Here is a 24,938-nt window from a genome sequence, read left to right on the forward strand (position 1 = left end):
CACCTTTCATTATTTCTGGAATTTACTTTTGTGGGTTTAAATCAGAAAGCCCTTTCCTGAAACCATTGAATAAAAAGGATTTTCTTCCACACAGACAAGTAAATAGAAGTGCCACAAGAAATTGAAATAGGAGAGTGAACAGGAAAGACATGAAGGGCAAAGGACTCAAGAATTAAAAATATATCCCATGCTTTCACCTGTACAAAAAGCAAAGTTATAAGCATTCATTGTGGCATACACAGAAGCAATAAAGGAATCGCATCCTTATGTACACTTGCAATGTATCTTGTTACAGCAACCACTCAAATAGTTCTGACTTAAAGCGGCTTAAATCTGTTAGACAAAGTTTGTTAGATGGCTTTCAGTCCTTCCCCCTCAATCTCCATCAAGCTCCAGCAGAGCCCAGCTTGCTCTTTTTTTTTTTTCCCTTCCTATAGAAATAAACCAAGGTTTCAGGTTTTCAAGGTTTTGAGTGACTTCACACTTCCAAAGCGTGAAAGGAACTGACAGCAGAAGCTGCAGGTAAACCTTGGACAGCTTAAATAAGACGGAGAAAAAGGATTTCCACTGAAGTAACTGTAAGTAGGAACTGGCAAGCTAATGCTTGTCCATCTAACACTAAAGAACACAAACACTGTGGCAAATATTCTGGTAAACAAACGCATTTTAAGAACTCCTCACAGGCTCCCTCTACAGTTGTTGCCAAGAAGGGATCAGTTCTATTAGCTATACACCTGGAGACAGAAGGACAGATGGGATTTGGAGCTGAAGTGATAAAACACTGGAGGTGGCATTATCAGATACATACCACTAAGGAACTATCACCTTTTTCTCCTGTATAATAAAACAGAAGTTTCTCATTAGAGTTTTTATTTGCTTCTTCTGTGACAGACTATCCTCCAAGGCATCAGCAACAGGAGCACAGGTCTTAGCAATCTTTGCTGCTATCTGATTACATGCCATAGCCTCTGAATTTAGTGACACCTCTGCAATCAGCTGCCAGGAGACCAAAAACAAACCCTTCACCACGGTTTAAAGCAGAGACACGTTACCACTTCTTTCCTCACGAGATTAGAGGCATAATTTTTGCTTTCACTTCTCCTTCCTCTCATAAACAAGCTGCACTGGTTGATTGCTGGGGCAGAGACATGGGCTATGTTAGACTCTAAAAGCAAGCACCGAGTTCAGATATCGCTCCTGCATTGGATGACTTCAATTTCAATTAGAAGTGAGGCAAAGGAGATGAAGTACCAGGTAAGAGAACAGACAGACACCTGCCATTTAGCAGGCTGCCTAGTGAATTTGGTGTTTGAAACCTACTGCGTGCCAAGGTACTGACATGGCATAGCAACAGCTGTAAGCATTACAGCAGAAACACGAGCTTCTCCCTCTTCTGAACCCTCCTTTAAGCAATAGCATTACAGCAGCTTACAGAATAAGCACAAAGGCCAGCAAGACCAGCAGGGCTCACAGCTTCAATGCCGCAACGATAAGCAAAAGCTGCAAACATCAGACAAATGAAAAGCAAAGCCATCACTAGTGTGACCTGAGTTCAAATCAAATCTCAAATCCTGAAATTAAAAGCAAGGAGAAACAGCCTGCAGGCTGGCCAGAACAGCATTGGCTCAGTGAGGTTATGGCCCCACAGTGACAAGTGACTTGGCAAAGCCCCGAGGAACATGCAGAGGATCAAGCAGTGTCGCAGCCACCAGGACCCCCCTCACCTCAACCATTTGTTGCACACTACCCAGCAACCCAGCACTACACTGCCCATTACTTTTCAGCTATGTAATACATACAATCCAGCAAAAAAGAAACTTTTATGAAGTAACACTTGGTTTTTGTTGTTGTTGGCTTTTATTTTGCAGGATTTCTTTTTAAGAAAACAAGGCAGAATAAAAGAACTAGTGAAATCACTTCTACTAACACAAAAGAGTAAACAAAGAGCACCCCATCCGACTTCTAAGAGTAATTCTCTCTGAATAGGTTGGTTTTTGTTGCTGTTTTTATGAAAAGATTCCTCTGTTACAGAACCAACCAGCAATTCATCAATGCAACAGACAAAAGAAATATTACTATTTACACCCAGAAGGTTTTTGACCTGAAGTTCTAGGGTCAGGCGGGTAAACTAGAACTCATCTAACCCCCAATAATCATTTTAACATTATTTTTCCATCCTTAAAAGAAGATACTGATGAGATTTCTTCGCAGAGAATGCTGCAAATTGATAGCTTTGTTCCAGTTCACTACAGTTTCTTATTGATTTTCTCTCGTTTGAGCCTGCATTGATTTGTTAATCCCTTCTCTGTAACAGTTTTAATGACAAATTGAGAATGAAAAACTGCATGCTTTAGGGCATTTTCCACCAACCTCTTGCTTCAAACCATAAATTTCACATAGATTTGGAAAACATCTATACCCTGGGTCAGACCTGACTTAGCTCATACTAAGATAATCTTTACACTGCAGCCTTTCTACTTAGGCTTCTCATAGATGGACAAGGCAGCTACTGAAAGAACTCTAGCAAGGCAGAAGAGGATTTCTGCATTTAGGACAGCCCCCTTCCAGAGCTGTTGCTTACACAGGCTTTGTCTTAACACTGACTAGATTTTTTTTAAGCAATTTTCACCACAAAACCACAGCAGAGTCAGCAAAAGCAAGGCAGGTACAGGCTGCCACACGCCAATGGCTTATTTTTGTTCCCTGACACACAACTGGCCCCCCTTCAGTCATCACTGCCAAGAGTCAGGCTTGGTGACTGTGAAACTGAGCAGGGAATTAAGTCCAAGAACTCAGGTATCCAAAAACGACAGCGATACAAGTTCTTGTAGTTTCCTAACTGAAACTGGAGATCTCAGTCCTCAGCTGTAATCTAGCACAGCTTTCTTTAATTACAGAAAGGGTATAATGAGAGCACGGCTGCATGTGAACCGTGCTGCATATCCAAAATGACAGTAGACATCCCTTCCATCCAATTTAGTGAGAAATGTTCAGCATTGCAGGATGATTTCTTCTCATTTGTTTACTGCTGCAGCAAATGCTTGCTGCAACGTGAATGACATGCTGAACATACCCCAAACAGTAAAATGATAGCTATTAAAACCAAAAATATCAAATTGGCCCGGAAAAGCATTTTGACAAGGAAGAAACATTAAGCCAGGTCTTTGTAGCATTTGCTAAATACAGAGGCTCATCATATTTCAGGCCATTCGTATTTAATTCTCCTTTCATCTGAAGAGCAGTGGCTGTGAATGCACATCAGGCAGCAGATGAGTCAGATGTTCTGAAGAGGTCCAATCAAGGACGCCCCACAACATAAGAGCACTGCATGCATAATGCCTCACACAACTGATTCTGCTACAGCCCCAAGTTCCTTCTCCGTGTCTCATCCTATTCCATGGCGGTTTTGCACAAAAGCACTAAGAGAAAAACAATAAATCGGCCCGCAGACTCTTATTTCAGGAAGTTAAAGGCAGGAGACTACAGGAGCCTGATGTTCATGCACACTTAAAGCTGATTAGCAGATAATCATCTTAAGTGCAGGCTTTTGTTCTTCCACTGTTTTGGATGAAAAACAAACAAAAAAATCCACTTGTATTTCCAAGGTCAATGTTTCCAAACGAATTTGTGAGATGAAGTCAAACTCAGTGAAAACAGTCTTCCACAACACTTCAAAATTCAATTTTGGAAAGGTAGACAGACTGCAGATACAGAGATTATAGTCATTTCAGCACAAAGAAGAGAGACTCCCCAGTCCTTGGTGAGGGTATAAGACAAGTCACAGCACAGGTTATCTCAAGGACAGCACAGTAGACTTAAACTAGTGTGCCTTTTATACTTTCCTCTAATTTCTACATCAGTTTCTCCACTTTGGCTTTAGCAGTATTAACACAAGTTCAAAGGGAATCAATGGACTAAAACACGGTTCAAAATTTTTGTTCAATCGTTAAAAATCATTAGTTGTAAGTGTCAGCTATTAAATTGGTCCTCTTTAATGAAGTGCATGATGGAGTTGATAATTCACAGTAAGCATGGAAAAGAACTCATCCTCTCTGTGTCCATTTTAACTCAAATCAAACCTCATCTCTATATGATGACAAATGAAAAAAAGGATAGTTTGTGTGCAAAAAAAAAACCAAAACACCAGCTCACACACTACATAGTATAAACACTGCAACTTAACACAGTTTTAGGTATAAATTCTAACTCTGGCATTATTTTGTAACCTTGAAGTGAAGTGATTTGGGCTCTTATCTGTTTGTTCCTTTTCCCATCAATGCAGATCCTCTCAGCGTACAAATGATGCTAGCTCTTGATCACACTCTTCTTAAATCATCTTCATGCTGTTAGCTCTGCAAAGAATGATGCCTGCTCCAGAACACTGCCATTGCTAATCACTCAAATCAAGTCTCTCACAGGTGTATAAGGAGGAACAGCGCTGAGGGCAGCAGAATGAAGATGAGATGTTGTTTTTACTCTTTCTTTTCAAAGAATGTTTCTGATTGCATCTCCTTCCTTCACCTTCATGAATCATTCGTCCTGCCAAACTTAAACTCCCCTGGCAAAAACTACAGCTGCCATGGCTTTGTATTGTACAAGGGACAAGAGAACTACTTGAGGCATTGCCCAAAGCTCAAATGAAAAGCAGCACAAAACAGGTTTCACGGTGGTGTTCCTATAGCTATCCAACAATAAAAGCAAGGATGCCATTCTCAAAATAAGTTAGACTGCTGCTTGAGACTCAGTGGAGTCAACACCAACCACACAAATTATTTGTCAACGCATATCCTATGCTCTAAGGTTCCACTTCTCATCCGAGTGCACACATCTGCAGAATGCTGATGACAGGAAAGGGCTGAGGCTGACTCTGCTAGCTGAAGTCCTGCTGCAAGACACAACCTGAAGGCAGAGCAGCAGTGCATGCACTGCAGCTGAAGACCTCAACCTGTACTTATTCCTTGCATTCTGACTGCCACAGGGACATGCACATTGCCATCCAGCAGGCCAATTGCCACATGCTGCTTCTCAGACACTAACAAGCCAAGAATACGGTTTGCAGGCAGTATGGGTTGCAAACAACTTTGGAGTTCCTATGCAACATTCACTTCCCCACTGTATAACCAAGATGTTATAATTTTGTATAACCAAGATGTTATAATTACAATATAATCAAGAGAGTAAGGCAAACAGACAATGATCACAAAAGAGAATAAGTGGAAGAGCTTACCCTTGGGTTGAGCTCACCAGAAGATACCAAAAGAGGAGATCTCCAGAAGAGATCCTTCCCCTCTGGTAGCCAGCTCTTAAATAGGTCCAGGAGGGGTGGAGCCTGGCTCCACCCCTTCCGGCAGCACAGGTGAATTGCCTTCACCTGTGCTCCTCTGGCTGACTCAAGGCTCACCTCAGGTGATTAATCAGAGGTTCAGGCCGTGACTCAGCAGTTCCCATACACCCACCATCTTTGCGTCTGTGATTTTCTCAGTCATACAAAAAAAAGAAACCCTCCAACACAGCTCAAGGATGTTATGAAGTAGAGAAATCTTCATTCTTGTTTAGTCAACCTGAGACAGAAGCTGCAATATAATTTATCAGCTAGAGAACAGCCATTGGCTAAATTGTTACAGAGGGCTTCAGCAAGAAGTAGCGCCACACCTGGGCAAGGTCCCACCCCAGCTGTGAGACTTCAAAGCTGCAGCTATCTCCAGTATGCATTTATATGTGAAAGAACTTGGCATCTGGTTCAAACAAGAGAAAATCAGCTTCTTAATGCAAAAGCCTTTTATGAAATTTGAAGTAATTGAATCATTAAGTTCTGAGCTTACAGGAAGAGCAACAAGGGCTTGTGCTGCAGCATTTGAAAGGTTTCTATTAGGAAATTGTTCTGATTATCTTAATGCACCTAAGAAAAACCTGGAAAAATGGTAATTTCTTCATTACCTGAGATGCTCCATTTAGGCAAGGCAAGGAAATAGGAATGTTACAAAACAGCTTCACAGATTGTTCACATGCTGTGCACGTCTCCTGCCCATCAGGAACCACTGCATGTCTTCCAAGCTGTCCGTAGTCTGCTCTGCCCCAGGTGAATACCTTCCCAGTTTCTAAAAACAAAGCACATTTCGAGATTACTTATTCACTAGGTTCCTGGAACATCTGGATGCCAATTCAAAGCTAGAACACCACTTTCTAATGCATCTTATCTAAAGCTTCAAAAACCTAGTGGAAACTTATTTGCTCCTGGGAGCACAAGAAAAATTATATTAAAACTAAAGATGAATTGAGTTGCTCTTCCACACAGTTTCTCCAACTTCATTAACTTTCCAGCAGAATGCCAGCTGTGTGGTGGCCTGGGCTGTAAATGAAACCACTTCAGTGAAGCTGCTTAACTTGTATATACTGCATGCAATACACATAATTTGTTTGTATAAAGGATGATGTTTTTTAGCTGCACAGAAGCACACACAAAACAGCTGTTTTTGAAGCACAAAAGATTGTTTTCTACTCTCAGTATTTGCCATAGAAATATCCATCCTATGTCCTGCATTTAACATATGGTTTGTTTTCCTGATAGAAGTCAGGATACCTTCTGTCATAACTCCTGCTAGCAAAGTTATAGCCCTCAGGGCAGCAGCTGATTAGTGAGGAACTCCACCACAGTCATCATTAAGCACTGCAAATACAACAGTTTGTTCTCACAGGAATCACATTTTTACCAAGGCAGTTTTAAATGAAATCAGCAGCATTTAGATCATCCTTCTCCCCACATTACAAAGGATTTCACTGCTGCAGGACTGACACCCCAAAGTCCATCCTACAAAATAAACAGCATTCATAAAGTAATGCTTCTTACCTTCCATTCCTATTTTGAAAGAACATGCTAGGTGCAAGCTTTTTTTTTCTTAATGACATAATTGCATTTGCAAGGAAGTTGGTGAAAGCTCTCCTTCCACGGCTTCCAATTTAAAAAGTTATATATACACAATATAAACAATATGCTCTTAAGTGGGTTTTTACTAGAAGCAGCAATCCCATCACAGCCCAGAAGGAAGCCTGCAGAGACCCTGAATTCAATGCGTACTTCAGCCAAGCCTCAAACTTCTGAGAACTGGATTCCTCAAGTCACAAGCTGAACAATTTTAATTTTCCTCAAATCATAGAATCACAGAGTGGCTTGGGTTGGAATGGTCCTCAAAGATCATCTAGTTCCAAATCCCTGGTGTGAAATCTGTGAGAAGTCAAGCAAAGCAGCTCTAACACTCGCTTCTACCCTTGCCCTTCACTGAAGACATATCCCACAGAGCCAAGGGTTTCCTTAATATGCCGTAACACAAACCTCAGGAAACCTGAACAGCTCTGGTTTTTTTGGGTGCTGTTATACCATCTCAGAGGGAACAAAGCTAGGCACTGCTGGTTTGGGGGATTTAAGCCGGTAACGCATTTCAAACTGGAAATCTCTGACTCTGTAGAAATGTACATGAAGTATATCCATCTTCCTTGCAAATCTGCTTGTAGTGGTATCTTTCACTCAGATCTTTCAAACAGTTTTTCAGATTCATTCTCTCAGTTCACTGATAACGCCTTCCCTGAAATAATTAAGGGATAAAATTAGTTGTCCTTTTCTTTCAAGGGCACAAAGATTTTTTGCCTTTGGAGGCTCTCTAGCACTTAGGGAGAAGCTGAAACCAATCACACATTGCTTTCAACCCAAGAAAGGTCTTTTAGTACACAGGCTTTGTTTTGTTAGGTTAAAGCACTAGAAGGTTTCATTGATAGAACACCAGCATGCTTTAAAACTTGGAGGAAATAGTTTGTAGCTTAAAAAATGTATATGCTTATTTTGTGGGTACTATATTTATTTTATAGTTTGTATGGATCTCTGCTAAAAACGTCTGCAGTTGCAGAAATGTTGCAGGAAAGCTCCTGTGTCAATATGTTCTGCAGCAAACCTAAACGTAGATTGAGTCTCGGGCTTTTACATCACACCAGATTACTGCATCTATGAAGAAGTTTGTGAGCAGACTAGAAATGTGCAGGCAGGCTGCTCTACTTTGTATCAACTCCAGGAACTCAAGCTGATTTTTATGGAGGAGAAACCCAGAAAGAATTTTTGTAGCATCTAGTTAGATCATTAACACCCCACAGGCTCTCAAGCCCTACCCAGACACTGCTGCATTGACCTGTAATTCAACTCAAAGCATTTCAACCCTCAGAAGCCAAACACATCAAGTGCAAGAGAGACAGACGTCAGCAACCCACAAGGCCTCCAGAAAGGTGAGCAGGATATGCGATGACACATCCAGATTCTCCCAGACCAATGGTAGCACTGCCTTGGACACAGGAAAGAGTCCTCTCCAGTCTGACTTTTTTTCCCAAAAGCAAATCATGCGTTCCATCTGGACCCAGACACTCAGAGAAGCCCCAACCACTTAGGTAACAGTAAGGATCCTGGGCATGCTCACATCAGAGCACTGCCTTGTCTAAATTCATGCCTACTGCTAGTGTTCATGGATTCAGATGAAGGCAAACTAAAATTCCCAGATACATCCGACCAGTTACTCATTGAGAGATTTTCCTGCCCTGTAGGTGACCAATCGATAGATCTGTCTAACTACAGCTGCCATCAGCTGTTTATTATGTTTTTATCAGCAATGAAGACTAGAAAAAGCTCCTTTACCCACCATCTCTACCTGCTGTATGTTTGGTTTTGGTTTTTTTTTTTCCTTCTACTATTATTTACGTATCGGTGCCCTTCAGGTTTACTGCAATTCTACTATTTGATCAATTTTTGAGGCACTACATTAAACTTTCAAATAAGTTGAAATATAAATAACAGGCCTGGAAACAGTACGATGCTCATGATTTTACTCCTCCACAACCTTACAATGGCTTTGAACTGTGTTTGTTATTATTATTGCAAATTATTCCAGCAAATTTGGTGGAAATAAAGAACATGAGTATATCAGAAGGATTGAGAACAGACAGTAGTAGGGCTTAGCTACAGCAGAACACCTCCAATGCCCAGATTCTGTTCTCTTTAACCGGAAAAGCAGCACAGAAATAATTACACATTCAACACCAAACAGCCTTTAGCAGTCTCACTGTTCACAAGCAGAAATAACTGATTTGGTGGTGCAGAGTCCGGTTGGAGACCTGTAAGCAGCGGTGTTCCTCAGGGGTCTGTACTGGGTCCGGTCTTGCTCAACATCTTCATCAATGACCTTGATGAGGGGATAATGGCCACCCTCAGCAAGTTTGCTGATGATACGAAGTTGGGAGGATTGGCTGACACGCCTGAAGGCTGTGCTGCCATTCAGCAAGACCTGGATAGGCTGGAGAGCTGGGCAGAAAAAAACCGGATGAGGTTTAACAAAAGCAAGTGTAGAGTCTTGCATCTGGGGAGGAATAATTCCATGCACCAGTACAGGTTGGGGGATGACCTGCTGGAGGGGAGCTCTGCGGAGAGGGACCTGGGTGTCCTGGTGGACGACAGGTTGGCCATGAGCCAGCAGTGTGCCCTTGTGGCCAAAAAGGCCAATGGCTTACTAGGGTGCATTAAAAAGAGCGTGTCCAGCAGGTCGAAGGAGGTGATCCTCCCCCTCTACTCTGCCCTGGTAAGACCTCATCTGGAGTACTGTGTCCAGTTCTGGGCTCCCCAGTACAAAAAAGACAAGGATCTCTTGGAAAGAGTCCAGCGGAGGGCCACGAAGATGGTGAAGGGCCTGGAGCATCTCTCCTACGAGGAAAGGCTGAGTGAACTGGGTCTGTTCAGCCTTGAGAAAAGGAGACTGAGAGGGGACCTGATCCAGGTCTATAAATATCTAAGGTGTGGGGGGCAGAATGGCGAGGCCAGACTGTTTTCAGTGGTGAGTGGAGACAGGACAAGGGGAAACGGCTGGAAACTGCAGCATAGGAAGTTCCGCACAAATGTGCGCAAGAACTTCTTTACAGTGAGGGTGACGGAGCACTGGAACAGGCTGCCCAGGGAGGTGGTGGAGTCTCCTTCTCTGGAGATGTTCAAGACCTGCCTGGATGCCTACCTGTGCGACCTACTGTAGGGAACCTGCTTTGGCAGGGGGGTTGGACTCGATGATCTCTGGAGGTCCCTTCCAACCCCTACAATTCTGTGTGTGATTCTGTGTGTGATTTCACTTTTTTCCATTTTGCAACTAAGGGAAACAAGTTTCAGGTGGTTATTGGTAGGCAAACACAGAGAATATCAACCTTAAATTTTAAACCAGGTGATTCTTTTGTTTGTTTTAAGAAGAGATTAAAAGTTGGCCCAAAAAGCCAATTCCTCCTTTAGTTCTCACGAACCCCAAAATATCTTTTCTGTGAGAGAACCTAATAGAAGCTGATTTAGAAGTGCCTCCTCTACAAAACGGCAATTACATTTTTAGCTAACAGACCAACAAAAAAATTTCAGTCACAAGTGGAAATTTCAGGCTGAGGCAAACACCAATGCATGGAAAATTCCAGCCAAGAAGGTTAAAGTCTTCTCAAAATCCTAAGCGAAAGAAAGCATTGAGTTATGACAGAAAGTGTTAAGCAACTGTAATGAGAGGTATTGCTACTGTGCTGCTTATAATATAGATGGTATTTTAAAATGTTCTAAGAATATTTGAGAAAGACATTAGTCATACAGAGTAAGGAGGCTGCAGGATGAATTACTTAAGAATGAAGGGTGATATAACAAGGAACGTTGGTCTAATATTAGAATAGAACAGATTTTAATTAGAAGTCGAGAAAACATACACAGTGATGAGTCAACTGGACAGAGTACATCAACCATGGAAGTGGCTGAGGCACCAGAAAAAGGTATTTTGTCCCAGACTCCATACAGTAAAAGAATAAAAGGCAGGAGGAATTTCTTCAGCTTGTGTGAAAGAAAGACGCATACTACATCGGCAGTTCTTGGAAGATACTAATGATGCTTCCTAAGACCTTGATCTTGCCATGTTCTGAGCACATGGGCCTCGATTCCAAAAGGTTCTTTAAATCCTCAACAGTGAAGATCAGCATCACCTCAGAAGACACTATCACAACTCCCTCTTTTTTCACAAAAAAATCATAGAATCATTAAGGTTGGAGAAGACCTCTTAGGATCATCCAATCCAACTGTCTACCTACCACCAACATTGCCTACTAGGTCATGCTCCTAAGTATGACATCTACCCTTTAACACCTTCAAGGACAGTGACTACAACAATCCCCTGGGCAGCCTGTTTCAAAGCTGACCACTCTTTTTGAGAATACATTCTTCCTAACATTCAATCTGAATCTCCACTGGTGCAACTTGAGGCCTTTCCTCTAGCCCTATCACTATTACCTGGGAAAAGAGGCCATACACCACCTTGCCACAGCCTCCCTTCACCAGCTTCGTTGCCCATCTCTGGAAATGCTCCTAGGCCTTGAAGTCTTTCTTATAGTGAGGAGCCCAAAACAGAACACAGTACTCCAGTTGCAGCCTCATCAGGGCTGAGTACAGAGGGATGACCACCTCCCTGCTCCTGCTGGCAACACCATTTGATGCAAGCCACAATGCCATTGGCCTTCTTGGCCACCCGGGCACACTGCTGGCTCATGTTCAGCCAAGAGTTGACAAACACCCCCAAGTGCTTTTCCTCCATGTGGCTTTCCAGCCATTCTGCCCCAAGCCTGCAGCATTGTATGGGGTGGTTGTGATTAAAGTGCAGGACGTGGCACTTGGTCTTGAATTTCATTCTATTGGCCTCACCATGAAGGTGTGATAGCATTCACTGGAAATCCAGCATCACAAAGGCTCCTCTGTGTTTTCCTCAGTTCAGCCTTCTATCCTTATGCTACCACAAAGCATACACAGTTAAAAACAGCCTCAAGATTACAAGTTTACAATCCTCAGAATTTTGCAAATCCAGCAACCTTGCATAAAGCACCTCTAGTTGCTTCCTGCCTGACTGTCTCTTACTGTGCTCTATGGTGCTGCCGAGACTGCAGATTATGTCATCTGGCACTTTCTTAGTCAGCCTCCTCAGCCATATAAATACTTGGTGAAAAAATATCTATTTGGAAAAAGCCTTTTGGTTTTAGAAACAGCTTGGCTTCGCTGTTAAGCAACAGGCAGACAGGGACATTAAATTTACGCCTTTTCACACATTGATTAATCTTTCTATCAATTTTTCTCTTTTAAGATGATGCCATGATTGCAGTAGTATTATCTCCTTGAAGCCTCTTCAGTACGCAGACAAGCTTGGAACTATGCTTTCATAAATACAAGATGAAAGAGTTCATCTAGGCTATCTTAAGTCACGGTTATATTAACAATTACTTTGCAAATGAAGCCTGGATATCCATGCTGAATGCGTAATCTCATTCAGATCTGAAATAGAATCTTCTATATTAAATTCCCCATGTCTGCTTTCTCATGAAAATTCACAGTAACATCTATTTAAAACTGGCATTTATAAGGAGCACAGAGAGCAAGTCAACCTTTGTCCCACAGCTACACACCTCTGCCATTCTTCAGGACAATCATTTACCCTCTAACCATTCTGTTTTCAGCAGCTGGAAATCTGGCAACACTACTGCACCTACAACACTGTACTGTGCAAGGTTCTGGGACAGTGCAGGATTAGCAGAACTGACAAAGGTTTCCACGGCCCCTTTATGCTCTTACACAGGAGTCCAGTACAACAGAGCTGCCCAAACCCCTTAACAAACCTTTCTACGTGACCTCCATAGAGCCTTCTGCATCTTTACATAATAACCTATTTCATTGCTGGGTGTTCTTTTTTTTTTTTCTATTTTGATTTAAAGCAGCTATTAAAAACATCACGAAAGCACAAATCTGCATGTGATGCTGAGGTCATGCCTCTTCTGTCAGAAAAATTCAACAGAATAGGAAGCACACTCCAAGAGTTGTCAGCAATAGAAACCTCCAGATAGGACAATTGGCATTTTCAGCCTTCTGCAGTCACAGGCTGTAATATGCTTCTAGTTCAGAAGAGTCCACAGACTTCAACATGCAGCAGCTCAAGAGGGCTTCCAGGCTTACAAGCAACCTATAAGTAGGATTAAAACTGCAATGAGAGGCCAGCTAACAAATGCCAATGGAAGAGAACCGTAAAAGCATCACCAGTGTTCCTGCAGCAGCTATGGATACTTTGTCAAACTTTTATGTGCTTTAAGTGGGTCAAAAACTGCTGCCACTCTCAGCTGCGTAAGATATCCCCAAGTCTGATGACCAATTGAACCACGTGTGAAAGCAAAACAAACAAAAAAGACATCTAATGGGTTTCACGCCACTAGAACCAGTGGCTCATAGCAAACAAATGGCTTCTCTTTGTGACCCACCTCTATTGCCCAAAATACTAATAAAAATTAAAAGGAAACAGGAGAAAAATCAGCCAAGAAGACAATTATGTATTTATGAAAGAAAATTCTACAAATCAGGAGGAACTATAATGCATGACACGGATCTAAACAGCATAAGAAAATAACATCCAGCTGCCCTCAGAACATCCTGGAAATATCAAAACACTAAGCATCCAGTGACTCCTAATAATGCAGTGTAATGGCAAACACTCTGCTAGGCAGGCAGTGCCATTAGGATGTGCGACTTTCTCTTAGAGAAGACAATGGCAAGAGTCAGTAGTGAGAAGGCACTGCCCTTCTAAGACAGTTTGATACTCTATGATAGGCTGGAGGTAACTCAGTTTCACATGGCATACTAAATTTACCAATAGATCCACCATCATCAGGACTATCAACACCATTAAAAACGTGAACTGCTTTCATTTTCATTCATTAAAAAGATAGGGAAGCTTTCCTTTTTTAGCTTCCATGATTACAGCAAGTTATGTATCAAAATGGGCAACATTTAGTTAACATAATTATTTACATACTTAATTGCATGCCTCACTGCTTTGAAAAATTGGAAAAAAAATATCTTTCAAGTATGGAATATTCCAAGACACTCCAGACACCCGCTAAGTCTTGCCCCTGGGTTTGGGCTTTAGCTGGAATAAAGGCTGTTTTGCTTTTAGAGAAACTGGAAACATGAAATATTGCATGAAGCTCTGACTAAGCTGGAAGAAAAATTACAACAGGAAATTTAGTAGATCTTAAAATTATGTACATACAGTTGATACTAAGCAGATATACGATCCTGGTTCAAAAAAGAAGGGGAGGCCATCTATTACCAGACCAGGTCCATGAGATGATGAACCAAAGCTAAGAAAGCAGGGTAGGGGGCAGGGGAGGTGTTGGAGCACTTTTCCCACTTTGCATTCATCTGCAAGATGAGAAAATTCCCTTCTCATTTCTCTCCACTCATGATTAGAGTCATGACTGCCTCACCAGCTGTGCCTCTGGCTCATTTTAAATTCAAACTACGATGCATATCTTACTTTTAGACTTTTAATAGCAATGCCTTAAAATGCAGATTGCTGGCTAAATTTAGTTACATGATTAAAAACAAATCTAACACATCTCTACCCAGCAAACAGATCTGCTGCATTCAAGGTTCAATAAAGGACTTAACTCTTCATCTAAACACAAAGCCAAAGCAAAAAGAAGAAAAAAAAAAAAAAGAAAAAAAAGAAAATCAAAGCACAATTTAGCAACGTCTCTAAAAAAGCAAGATGCATAAAACATTAACCAGCTATGGAAAACTATCTGCAAATGCATCATAGTATACCATAGGGTTTTTGTTCTATACTTCTGCAAATAAATTCAGCACTGTGCTACTACAGCAGTATGAGTCATACTCCTTTACTGACGTTCTATATTTATATCTCCATGCACTTCTGCACTGTTATATGCTTTCTTGCATACAGGCCTCCCTAACCTGGAATCTCCTTGCTGCTGCAGTCCAGCATCTCTTCCCCTAACGTGTCACAGAAAAGTGAATAGGTATTTCTTTCTAAAGACCTTCAATTATTTCTGAACAGCACTTTGAAAAACACAGTGCAGATGCTTTCATTCATTCACAGTGATTTTCTTGAGTCTTGTTTCCTGCTTATTCTCTGTAAGCAGACTGCTCAGATGTTCATCGCTTTATAGGTATGGTCCACGTCCTATTCACTAGAGTTAACATGGTACAGTGCTACAGAAAATGTTATTCAGACATTACAAAATGCAGTACAGCCATCTTTTCCACATCATTTTATAAGAAGCGTTACCTAAAGCCCCAATATTGCAAACATTTACAAATCTGCCTTATTTGGAGAACCCACATAGGCCTACTCCTCTCAATATCCCATTACCATCTGAGTCTATCTAGGAAAGAACAGACATCTGTCTAAAAGAGATCAACAAAGCGAAGGCAATTAAATTCTAAGTGCTAATATTTACCTTGTCAAAAAACTCAAGGGCATGCTGCGGAGAGACAGACACAGAAACATCACAAAAAAAACCTGGAATGACAGTCTGCAGGAACAGCAGGCTTTCTTCACATTGCTCACAACACTCACTCCCAAGAGCAAATATTCACAAGTTTTGCACACTGATTTGAGTACATAACAACCCTCAGACATGCATGATTCTGTAACGTTAGAAAAGTCACAATATCTACAAAGAAATAGGTAGCATTATGAAAACAGTTTTAAATGATCAATCCTGCACCCTCCTAAGGGGTTTTAAACTTCTTAACCGTTCCCAGAAGCAGCTGAGTTTGATGTGCAATGGAATTCAACCCTAATTGTGTGTCGTTCTTAAGAAATTAAGTACAAAACAAAAACAAAATAGAAAAGTATCACAAAGCCAACAATAGCACCTTCAGAGCCTCCCAGAAGATCACCCTGCTAGCTCAGAGTCTGAACCATTAGAACAGCAACCACTAAGACAGAGTGGGCTGCTCACCTCATGCAGTGAGCAGCTGTAACTGCAGCATTGTCACTGACAGGAGGAACAAAGCAGTCTAAAAATGGATGGGAAGCAGAATTTGTGTCCTTTGAAGTCAAGAGACGAATAATGAGCAATGAGGTGATGTATTCCCTCCAGAATACTATCCCCATTTTTTCCTCACCCACAAAAGAGTTTAAGAGCACAGGAAAAAAAACAAAAAAAAAACAGGTTCTACCCTAAGTTACATGTGGTCAAGGTGCTTAGCGTCAAGGAGACTGCAAGGAGAGAGGGGGAAAAAGGTGTAAACGTCTGCATAATGGTGCAAGTATTTATAAATACCATTTATGCCCCTAAAAAGCTCCATCACCTACCAGAACTTGCAATCCAGCTAGCAACATCCTTTAACTCACTCATTCTTGTTGCAACTCAGACCTGTAACTCTACGCAATTCATATATTAAGAGACCATCCAGGAGATGTATCCAACATCCCCGAGCCATAGGACGTGGAGCAGAAGAGGAAGAAGTTTAGATCTGGAAGTTTAGCATTAGGGATGTTTCTACCCATAAATACAACGAATGCAATGCAAGCCCCTTGTATAGGAATCTGCCACTTGCTGCAAAGGGGGAACAATACTAGTGAGGTTTAATTTGGATACCTACATAATCAGTGATTGTTTGCAGTGCCAGCATATCTGTGTTTCAGGATTACCATGCACATAAAGATGTAAGAACTCACAAGCTGTGCTGCCCGTTAACAAGAGAGCTGCATGTTTGAAAGCAAGAGGGGAGAAATAACATAACACATCTCCTCAGGAACACAAAAGGAACAACAATGAAAATAAAAGCAACAAAAAGCTCTCGGCTCTTCGTGGCCTTCTTTTCTTTGACATGGAAAAGGATGTTGATTGAAAGAAGCAGTACCGTCACATTCACGCTTCGCAGAACGCAATGAGATTGGACAGCTTTTAATGATACCCTGAGCTCTCTCCTGCCCTAAAGCAGCTGGCCAGGTGGGGAAGAGTCATTGCTTTGAAGTAAAAAGTTCAAATAAATAAATAAAAATATAAATAAAAATCAGACACTCTGAAAGCCATTTTACATGTCAAATTTGTGCCTACACAGGATTAGCTCACTGCAGGGACTTGAATCCCAAGGGCATGGGGTGACCTGATTTGGATGAACACTGCTCCAGCTCTGGTGGATTGCAAAGTTTTTAAATAACTATCCTAGATTCTTAAGTTGGACACAGTTTGTTACAGATCTCAACTATCAGCTTCTGCTTGTGTGTATGCCCACAGTGGTTCGGGCTCGTTTGGTTGAGTTTTTAATCTTCAACTAAGTGAGCAAGCAAGAAGAGACAAGCACAACAGCATTTAACATCCTCCTTTGTACTGCGTGACTTGTCAAGATGATTCTTCAAAACAGATGAATGACTGGTAATCCATGCTGCCACCTTTATGTCCTCCCCACAAGCTTGCCCTTCTCTTCTGGCAGTTTTTTTTGTCCATTTTCTTTCAAACCAACTGCTTCAGCTTCAATCAGTTGCATCAGCAGCAGGCACAAGCCTGAAAGAAAACATTTATGCACAGGCAAACTCCTACATAACAACCAACAGCTGTTAAAAAGGTCAAATTATGATGGCAGAAACATGAGAACAAAATGATTTTCAGTTTGCTTAATATTTTGGGATGCAAGAAGTAAGTAGGAAAACATACTCCTAAATGTGTTTCTGTATATATTTTTCCTGAATTTTTGTAAATGTAATGTTTTGTTGGATTTTTTTTTTTAATAAAGAAAAATAAGATTTCCTATGCTCATTAGAAGAAGTATTTAGCAAAGCTGATAAAAGGCACTGACCCTCAATCGACCTGTCTTTAGCAGGTTTTGTACCATTTTTCTTATAATAAAGTGACATTGTGTACATAATATCCCCTTTCCATGGCTTCTAATCTGCATGAATCAGATGCTAGCACCTTCTTAGCATCGTCCAGGTATTTCTCCAGCCCCCAGAACAAAGTAAACTTTTCTCTGTTATCATTTACTCTCAGTACATACTGTGCCTCCTATAGCATTAGACAGACAAGTCCCCAAAAAAGCAGCTGGCAATAAAATGTTTTTTCCTTCCTCCAGATAGAGACTTTATTCTCTCAGAAGATGAAGAAATTATTAGCAGCTGATTTTATAAAGGCACTTGGACTGCAAATGTGAAATCATACACGTGAATCCTGTGTTTCACAACTTGGATTTATGTGCTCAATTTTGAGAACAAAAACTTCAAGTCACTGTAAAGCAAGCTTCCACCTCTTTGTCAGCACCACTAATGACAGTGTATAGTTTCTTGTAGTAGCATCCTTTCATCAATAAATGAAAACAACCAATTTATTAAACAACAGTGTACCCTACATCAGGCTGCTTGTGGTCAAGACCAAGAGATGGTCACAAGGGATACAAATAAAACTGCTGTTACATCAAGATTATCTTACAATAGAAAAATAGAACAGAATGAAAGTTTCAAAAACCTGCCATATAATTATGAAGTAATCTATTTGAAGAAACTGAAGCCTGAGTGACACTGGCTTATCAAAGCAGTGATGATAAAAGCTTTGCATGGAGGAAATCAAAATGCTTTCCCACATAGCAGGTCAAACCAGCCACTGTCTTACAGAAAATCAGTATAGTGCCATTGGTGCTACTTCCTATTCCTCTCTTTTGAAAGCATTTTTGTTTGGGGATTTTCTGTATCATTGTTCTGTACTGATGCAATTGTTTCCCCACGGAGTTGTCCATGGCACGCAATTTTAACAAGCTTCAGTTCCAAATACCTCCTCAGCTGCTAAGATTTAAGTAAGGTCATGCGTGAGAACAACTTCCTACAGCATTTCAAGTCTCTGCCTAGCTACTGCAAGGAGAGATGGTCAATGGCAGAAATGCTGAAATAAACATGCATGGGAATTTCCATACAAGAGCTTACAACAAGAGAGAAAGCCTGGACTTCAAACAGAAAAAAAAAAAAAAAAAATTAGACTTGACCCAAAAAGGCTCTTCAATCTATCAGAGCATCCCAAAATCCTCAATCTCAGCTGTTTGGGATCTGCACAGAATACACATGCAGAATCTTCGCACTGATGTTCAAATACGAACCACAAAAAACAGATGAAATCCCATCTGAGTTTCAACTGCCATGACACAAACTGGACATCTCTTTTTCCTGTTATTATACAAAAGAACTCTTCAAAAACACAAGTGTGCAACTGTCATAGTCTGCAAAGTCCCCTTCAAACTTTTCCTTGAGGTAAGAGATCTGTTTATTCTTCATGCCACTGAGACTGAGCCTCGCTCACCAACCAGAGCTGCTGCACAGCAGCTGGGGGCTGGCCCTGGATCATGCCTCTGAGCAGGCACATTCAGTGTCCAGCCTGTTCTTGAACCAGGGATGACCTCAGGTTGTTGGTTTGGCTCTCCTCATCTTCTGGCTACAAACTTCTCAGAGTAGCACATTACTCCTGCAGTATCCCATTTGTGCTTACATACATATAATTATAAAAAACGAGTGCCTGAAATATACTGCCAAATGAAAACTGCTCTGGAGATCAACATAATTCCAGGTCAGCAAAACCAGTACACATCCCTACCATATAGCACGAGTTAATCATAAGGCTTGGATTTCAGCAGTATTTATAAGAAAAGCAACGTGACTTTTTTCCATGGGTTGTATTAAAAAAGAACTCCACCTTTTAATTTAAGGAAATCAAGGCACAGAGCAGCATGGAAAATAGTAGAAAGATAACTGACTTTGCTTAAGAGACATAAGAAATACAAGAAATATTGATGGCTATCAGTTGCTAATCAGACTTGTATATGTACAAGACTTGAGTGCTAGAACATAAACATCAGTCAGGATATTTTCAGGGCACTCAAATCCAGCTGCATGCATGCAAATGCACAAAAAACAAACCCCCAAGTACTAGAAAACATCTATTTGTTCATACGTACATCAGCACAACTTCATACTGCAGCAGCACAAAGTCATTCCCAGCATTCATACAAGCATGGTTACTCCCTCCAAAAAAAAGCCTTACTTAATTTTTTCATGTTGGGCTTATGTTAGATTATTTCATGGCTCCTCACAGCTGGAGTAATTCAAACAAGAAAAGTCACCAGTCCGGCTACCAAATGGAAGGAGCAGCTATACCTGCCTATCAGATCTGCATCTGCTAAGTAGCAAAGAAGGGGAAAGAAAACATCCTACGTGACCACAAATGCAGTACTCAAAATTCATAGCTGCTAATATATCTCCTGGACTCGATCAGAGCTTACCTCAAATCCACTATTTGAAAAGTACTTGAAGGTAATCATGAACAAAAGAAGCCAGATGGTTAGGATTTTTGTTTGGTGTTTTTTGGTTTTTTTGTGTGTGTGTGTTTTTTTTCCTCCATCCTTGCTTTGTTTTTGTTCTGTTTCTTAGGAAAAAGAAGTCCCAGAAGACACTGCTTTTCAGGAACACTCAATTCTCACTAAGCTTTTAAAAAGCACATTACCTATGCTCAAATAATAAGATTCATTAGTGAGTGTTAACCCTGCATAATTAATTACACCATACAAAAAGTGTCATTTAAAAGGTTAGGAAAACAAGTATTTAGTAAGTCTTAAGATGCTACTAAGGTTAAATGAAATATCTAGATCAATGCACGTGTATGTACACGTAGGCAGTTCCTTCCAACAGTGGAACTTATCAACAAAAACATTACAAATGCACAACTTTAAATGAGTTACATTGAAATATAACAGCCATCTCTCTTGCACGCACGGCTCAGAGACCAACAAGGCAGAATATAAATATACATCCTGTCTGGAAAACAGAAGTCATGCAGATTAGTTTTAGTTATGTAATGACTGGTTTCAGCTTTCACATTATTGTTTCATGAATGGTGGGTGCAAAGCACTCCTACTTCACATAATTTCTTCAGTGCACATTCTTACCATTCGTTTGCTTCACATTAGTGCTTTACTCTACTAAGGGCTTTGAGTTGCTGAAACTTCAGACAATTCTGTCATTGCTCTGCTATATGCAACTATGTCATGTGATGTGATAACATTAAATGCTCAAAATAAAACTGCCATTCTTTTGCCCAGAAAGATCAGCAGCCAGGTCAAATAAGGCACAGTGTATTTCTAGTTAAATGTGATGAGGGCTGACAACACTGATTTGTCTGCATTACATAATTCACCTACCAAATTTTTCCATACAACAATTGAGGTTTCTCTGGTCTATGGTCTTTCTTTTCACCTCTGTGCAAAGCTTCAACTCCAGTTTATAGCAACTTAAGTATGAACGAGTTAAAATGAAAGTGAAACAATAAGCATCAGTCAAGCTTAAGCTGAACTAAACACCTAGGCACCAAGGTAAAGCCAGATTTTAAAAGCTGCACAGCTTCCACTCCCATACATTTCCCGAAGTAGTTTGCACAAGGCCAGACAGGATAAGCCAGAACTGGACCACCTATAAAGTAACAAGTCTCCACCTAAGTGGTCTTAACACCAAGACACAATCCAACCAAACTAAGCTACCCCAGCTTATTCCTCACTTTGCTTCCCTGGACTGCAGACATAAATACCCCTATGAAGGTCACTTTGAGTCCAGATTTTCCCAGTCACAGAATAGGCTTCAGTAGCAACGAGAAGAGAAAGACTCAAAATCCAATGACAATCAACATGATCTCCATTTTACAGACCACAATACCAGTCTGACAGGAGTGTCCTATGTCTCTCAGATGAAGGGGAATGTAGGGAGGAATCCTCCAAATCAGCCTTCCTATCTGTGCTCCTGAGTGACAGAGCCTAATGAAGAGGTGTCATGGTGGAAGCCACAACACATGAAATGTGGAAGCTGAATTCAAACAGCTGAATTGTGCTGGCACAGGCTGCCCAGAGAGGTTGTGGATGCCCCGTCCCTGGAGGTGTTCAAGGCCAGGTTGGATGGAGCCCTGGGCAGCCTGGTCTGGTATTAAATGGGGAGGTTGGTGGCCCTGCATGTGGCAGGGGGGTTGGAGATTCATGATCCTTGAGGTCCCTTCCAACCCCGGCCATTCTGTGATTCTGTAAAAGCTGTGAGGCTGGCAGGCAGAGACTCAGGTTGTTACTGCCTCTTGTTCCATCTACCAGAACGACAAACAGCGGTCTTATAAGTTACTTACTCCACATTTGGATCTTTCTCTAAAAATATAGTGGAGAAGGAACTTGGGAGCAGTTTGACGGAAATCAATAGGGCAGCAAGTTCTCTTGCCTTCACTTCTTCTCAGCTTCATATAGGTGAATTGGCAGACATCAGTATAATGTGATTGAAGCAATGTCTATGATACATGTGTGGTTTAACACACAAAAAAAATAGGACAGTGTAACAAAATCACAAGTGGCTCAGGCAGTGGCAATAACTTCAGCCACAAACACACAGAAGAACCAGAAAGACAGAGAAGTTTACAGCCAAATTCTTCCTCTTCTGAGTAGAACTTAATATCACCTTTGTACCCTGATTAGACAATAGCTGTAAGATGGGAGGTGTTTCCAAGACTGTTATCACCACAATTTCAACAGTTTAATTTGCATTAAGGGAAAAAGAATAAGAGAAGGAAATCCCAAGAAATTGCTTGGAACCAATAATCTGCTCTTCTGAGCCTTCCAAAACCACAACTCTTCTTGACATTGACTCAGGATATAGACAACACAAGGAAGACCACATTTACAGTTCCTTGTAGGCAATTAGCTCATCAAGGTTTTATTTTTGAGACAAAAGGAAGCCACTGCTACTGAGAGCCCAGGTAAAATCTTTCAGCAGACAGGATGCCAAGATACAGCTTAGATATCACAACCAGGAAGAGATTGTGTCTTGTTTTCAAATTGAAATGGTAGGGAATATCCAAAGCCACTGTCACACAAATCATTGCCATTGTGGGTGAACAACTGAGTCTGTTTTCAAAGAGTGAGGGATAAGGAGGTTCTCTGCTTCATAGAGTCTGTGCTGTCAGCAAGATCCCATTAGAACCTTCTTACTCATAACCTTCCACATGCTTGCTAATGTTACTGACCTTGTTTATTATGTTTGCAAAATACATGGCTAGCCATAAACTGCAGCAACCCAACCACAGAAAGCAAAGGAAATGAACAAAAAGGGGGAAAAAAAATTTATCTCACACTCTAATGAGCTAAACAAAATCTATACCACATCTACACTTTACAGGTTCATTTTTCTGAAAGCTTTTTAAGATTAAAGTTCTTCCAAGACAGGGCAGACATTCACATTGCTAGGTGCACAACTATCGTCATTTCCAACAGCAAAAAAGATGATATGGCAAGGGAAAAAAAAAAAAAAAGAGGAGAGAAACTGAATATAATGGAGCCCTTCTTCCCACACAAAATCTCTGTTAAAAAAGCCCTGAAGTGTTCTGCTGAACAGGAACTGAATCGCTCTCTAAGCTCATCCAGTCACACAGTATTTAGCAAAATGCACCTGGACAGGAGTAAGCAAGCATGAGGAAGTCATGGCCAAGATAACCTGGCCAGAAAAGCTCCACGTTGTACCTTTCCCTTCTACTGTGGGAAAGGATTTCTATAGGCTGCCATACACATAAGTGAGCAAACATGATCACAGTTATTTCTTCCAGTTTTACAATTCTTGTTTAAATTAAAAAAAAAAAAAACAACAAAACACCCTTTGTCATTTATTGTGAAGTACATTTAATAAAAATCCATTTAAATCCTACTCTCCATAAGCCACCTAAATCTCCATTTGCCAATATACTCGTAAGATAATTTACAAGGGAAAGAGGGTTGGAAAGCAGGGAGAGGGAGATGACAGGCTCTACTTCACCCCCTGTGAGGCCCCTTCTGGAGTACTGCGTCCAGGTCAAGGGCCCACAGCACAAGAAAGCTGCTGGGTCCAGAGGAGGGACACAAAAATGATCACAGTGCTGGAGCACCTCTCCTTTAGCTTAGGGAGGCGGGCTGGTTCAGCTCAGAGAAGAAAAGGGGATCTAGGGAGATCTCATTTCCGCCTTCCACTACTTAAAAGGAAATTACAAAACAAGAGGGAGATCAACATTTTACACAGTCTGCTAGTGATAGAACAAGGAATAATGGTTTTAAACTAAAAGAGGGGAGTTTGGATTAGCTGTTAGGAAGAAATTCTTTACTCAGAGGCAGCGAGGCACTGGCACAGGCTGCCCAGTGAAGCTACAGATGTTCCACCCCTGGAGGTGCTCAAGGCCAGGCCGAATGGGGCTCTGGGCAGCCTGAGATGGTGACTGGCAACCCCCTCATGCAGGGAGTTGGAACCCAGTGATCCTTAAGGTCCCCTACAATCCAAGCCATACTATGAGTGTATGGTATGCATAACTACTTAATGTACCAATTGAAAATTACTAAGAACAAAGAGGAGCAAAAAGAGGGATAATTACCAAAGAGATATCACAAATCACTCAGAAGATTGTTACTAAATATCTATGGAGGAAACAGAATATATGAAAAACTGAACACTTGATAGGATATGATTTCAGAGACAACTTTCAGTTCACATTGAATCAGGCCTGCTCCTTGATTCATAAAAAGGAATTTCTTCAACTGTTTTACCAAAGTCATGTAGAAGTCAGGAAGCAGCACAAATAGGTGCAGCAATACACAAGTACACGTAGACTCACCCTAGCTATAAGTTTAAAAACAAAGCCAAGGAATGATGCCAGTTCATGGCATGAAGTCAAAGAAAATGCCAATCCTTTCTACCTATTTGTAGGAAACTTGAACTCAAATCCATACAGTTCTGAAAATAAAAACCAGAATGTTTTAATGTTCAGTGTGTTAGAAACTCATTAACTTGGTAGCAACAGCTTGATATTATAAAGCAAGAAAAACTGATTGGCTGCATAAGCAAGATACAACTTAAAGGTCCTGTTTACTTAGTTACTGTTAAAGAACAGGAAAAAAAATACATGCAAGACACACACTTGTGTTGTCAGACAGAACTAAACAAGAGGGGCAGAGACAGAGAGTGGGATGTAATAGAAGGCTCCTGTTGTGCTGCTGAGACGTAGCTGTTGGAAACAAGACCTGCTGTGCCTCACGAGTGCAA

At 41.1% G+C, this 24,938-nt stretch overlaps 1 protein-coding gene across 1 annotated transcript in view; it reads right to left on the bottom strand.

The window, feature by feature from the left end:
- SERGEF (secretion regulating guanine nucleotide exchange factor) overlaps nucleotides 1–24,938 on the bottom strand; it is a 130,094-nt gene that overhangs the window by 89,602 nt on the left and 15,554 nt on the right. Inside the window, exon 9 of the mRNA XM_042814806.1 lies at nucleotides 5,938–6,098. Within this exon, the coding sequence (XP_042670740.1) occupies nucleotides 5,938–6,098 (161 nt within the window). The remainder of the gene's footprint in view (nucleotides 1–5,937; nucleotides 6,099–24,938) is intronic.

This window comes from Centrocercus urophasianus, unplaced genomic scaffold (assembly GCF_019232065.1).
Source record: "Centrocercus urophasianus isolate 14NV4802_14NV808 unplaced genomic scaffold, USGS_Curo_1.0 seq_14, whole genome shotgun sequence".
NCBI classification, from domain to species: Eukaryota; Metazoa; Chordata; class Aves; order Galliformes; family Phasianidae; genus Centrocercus; species Centrocercus urophasianus.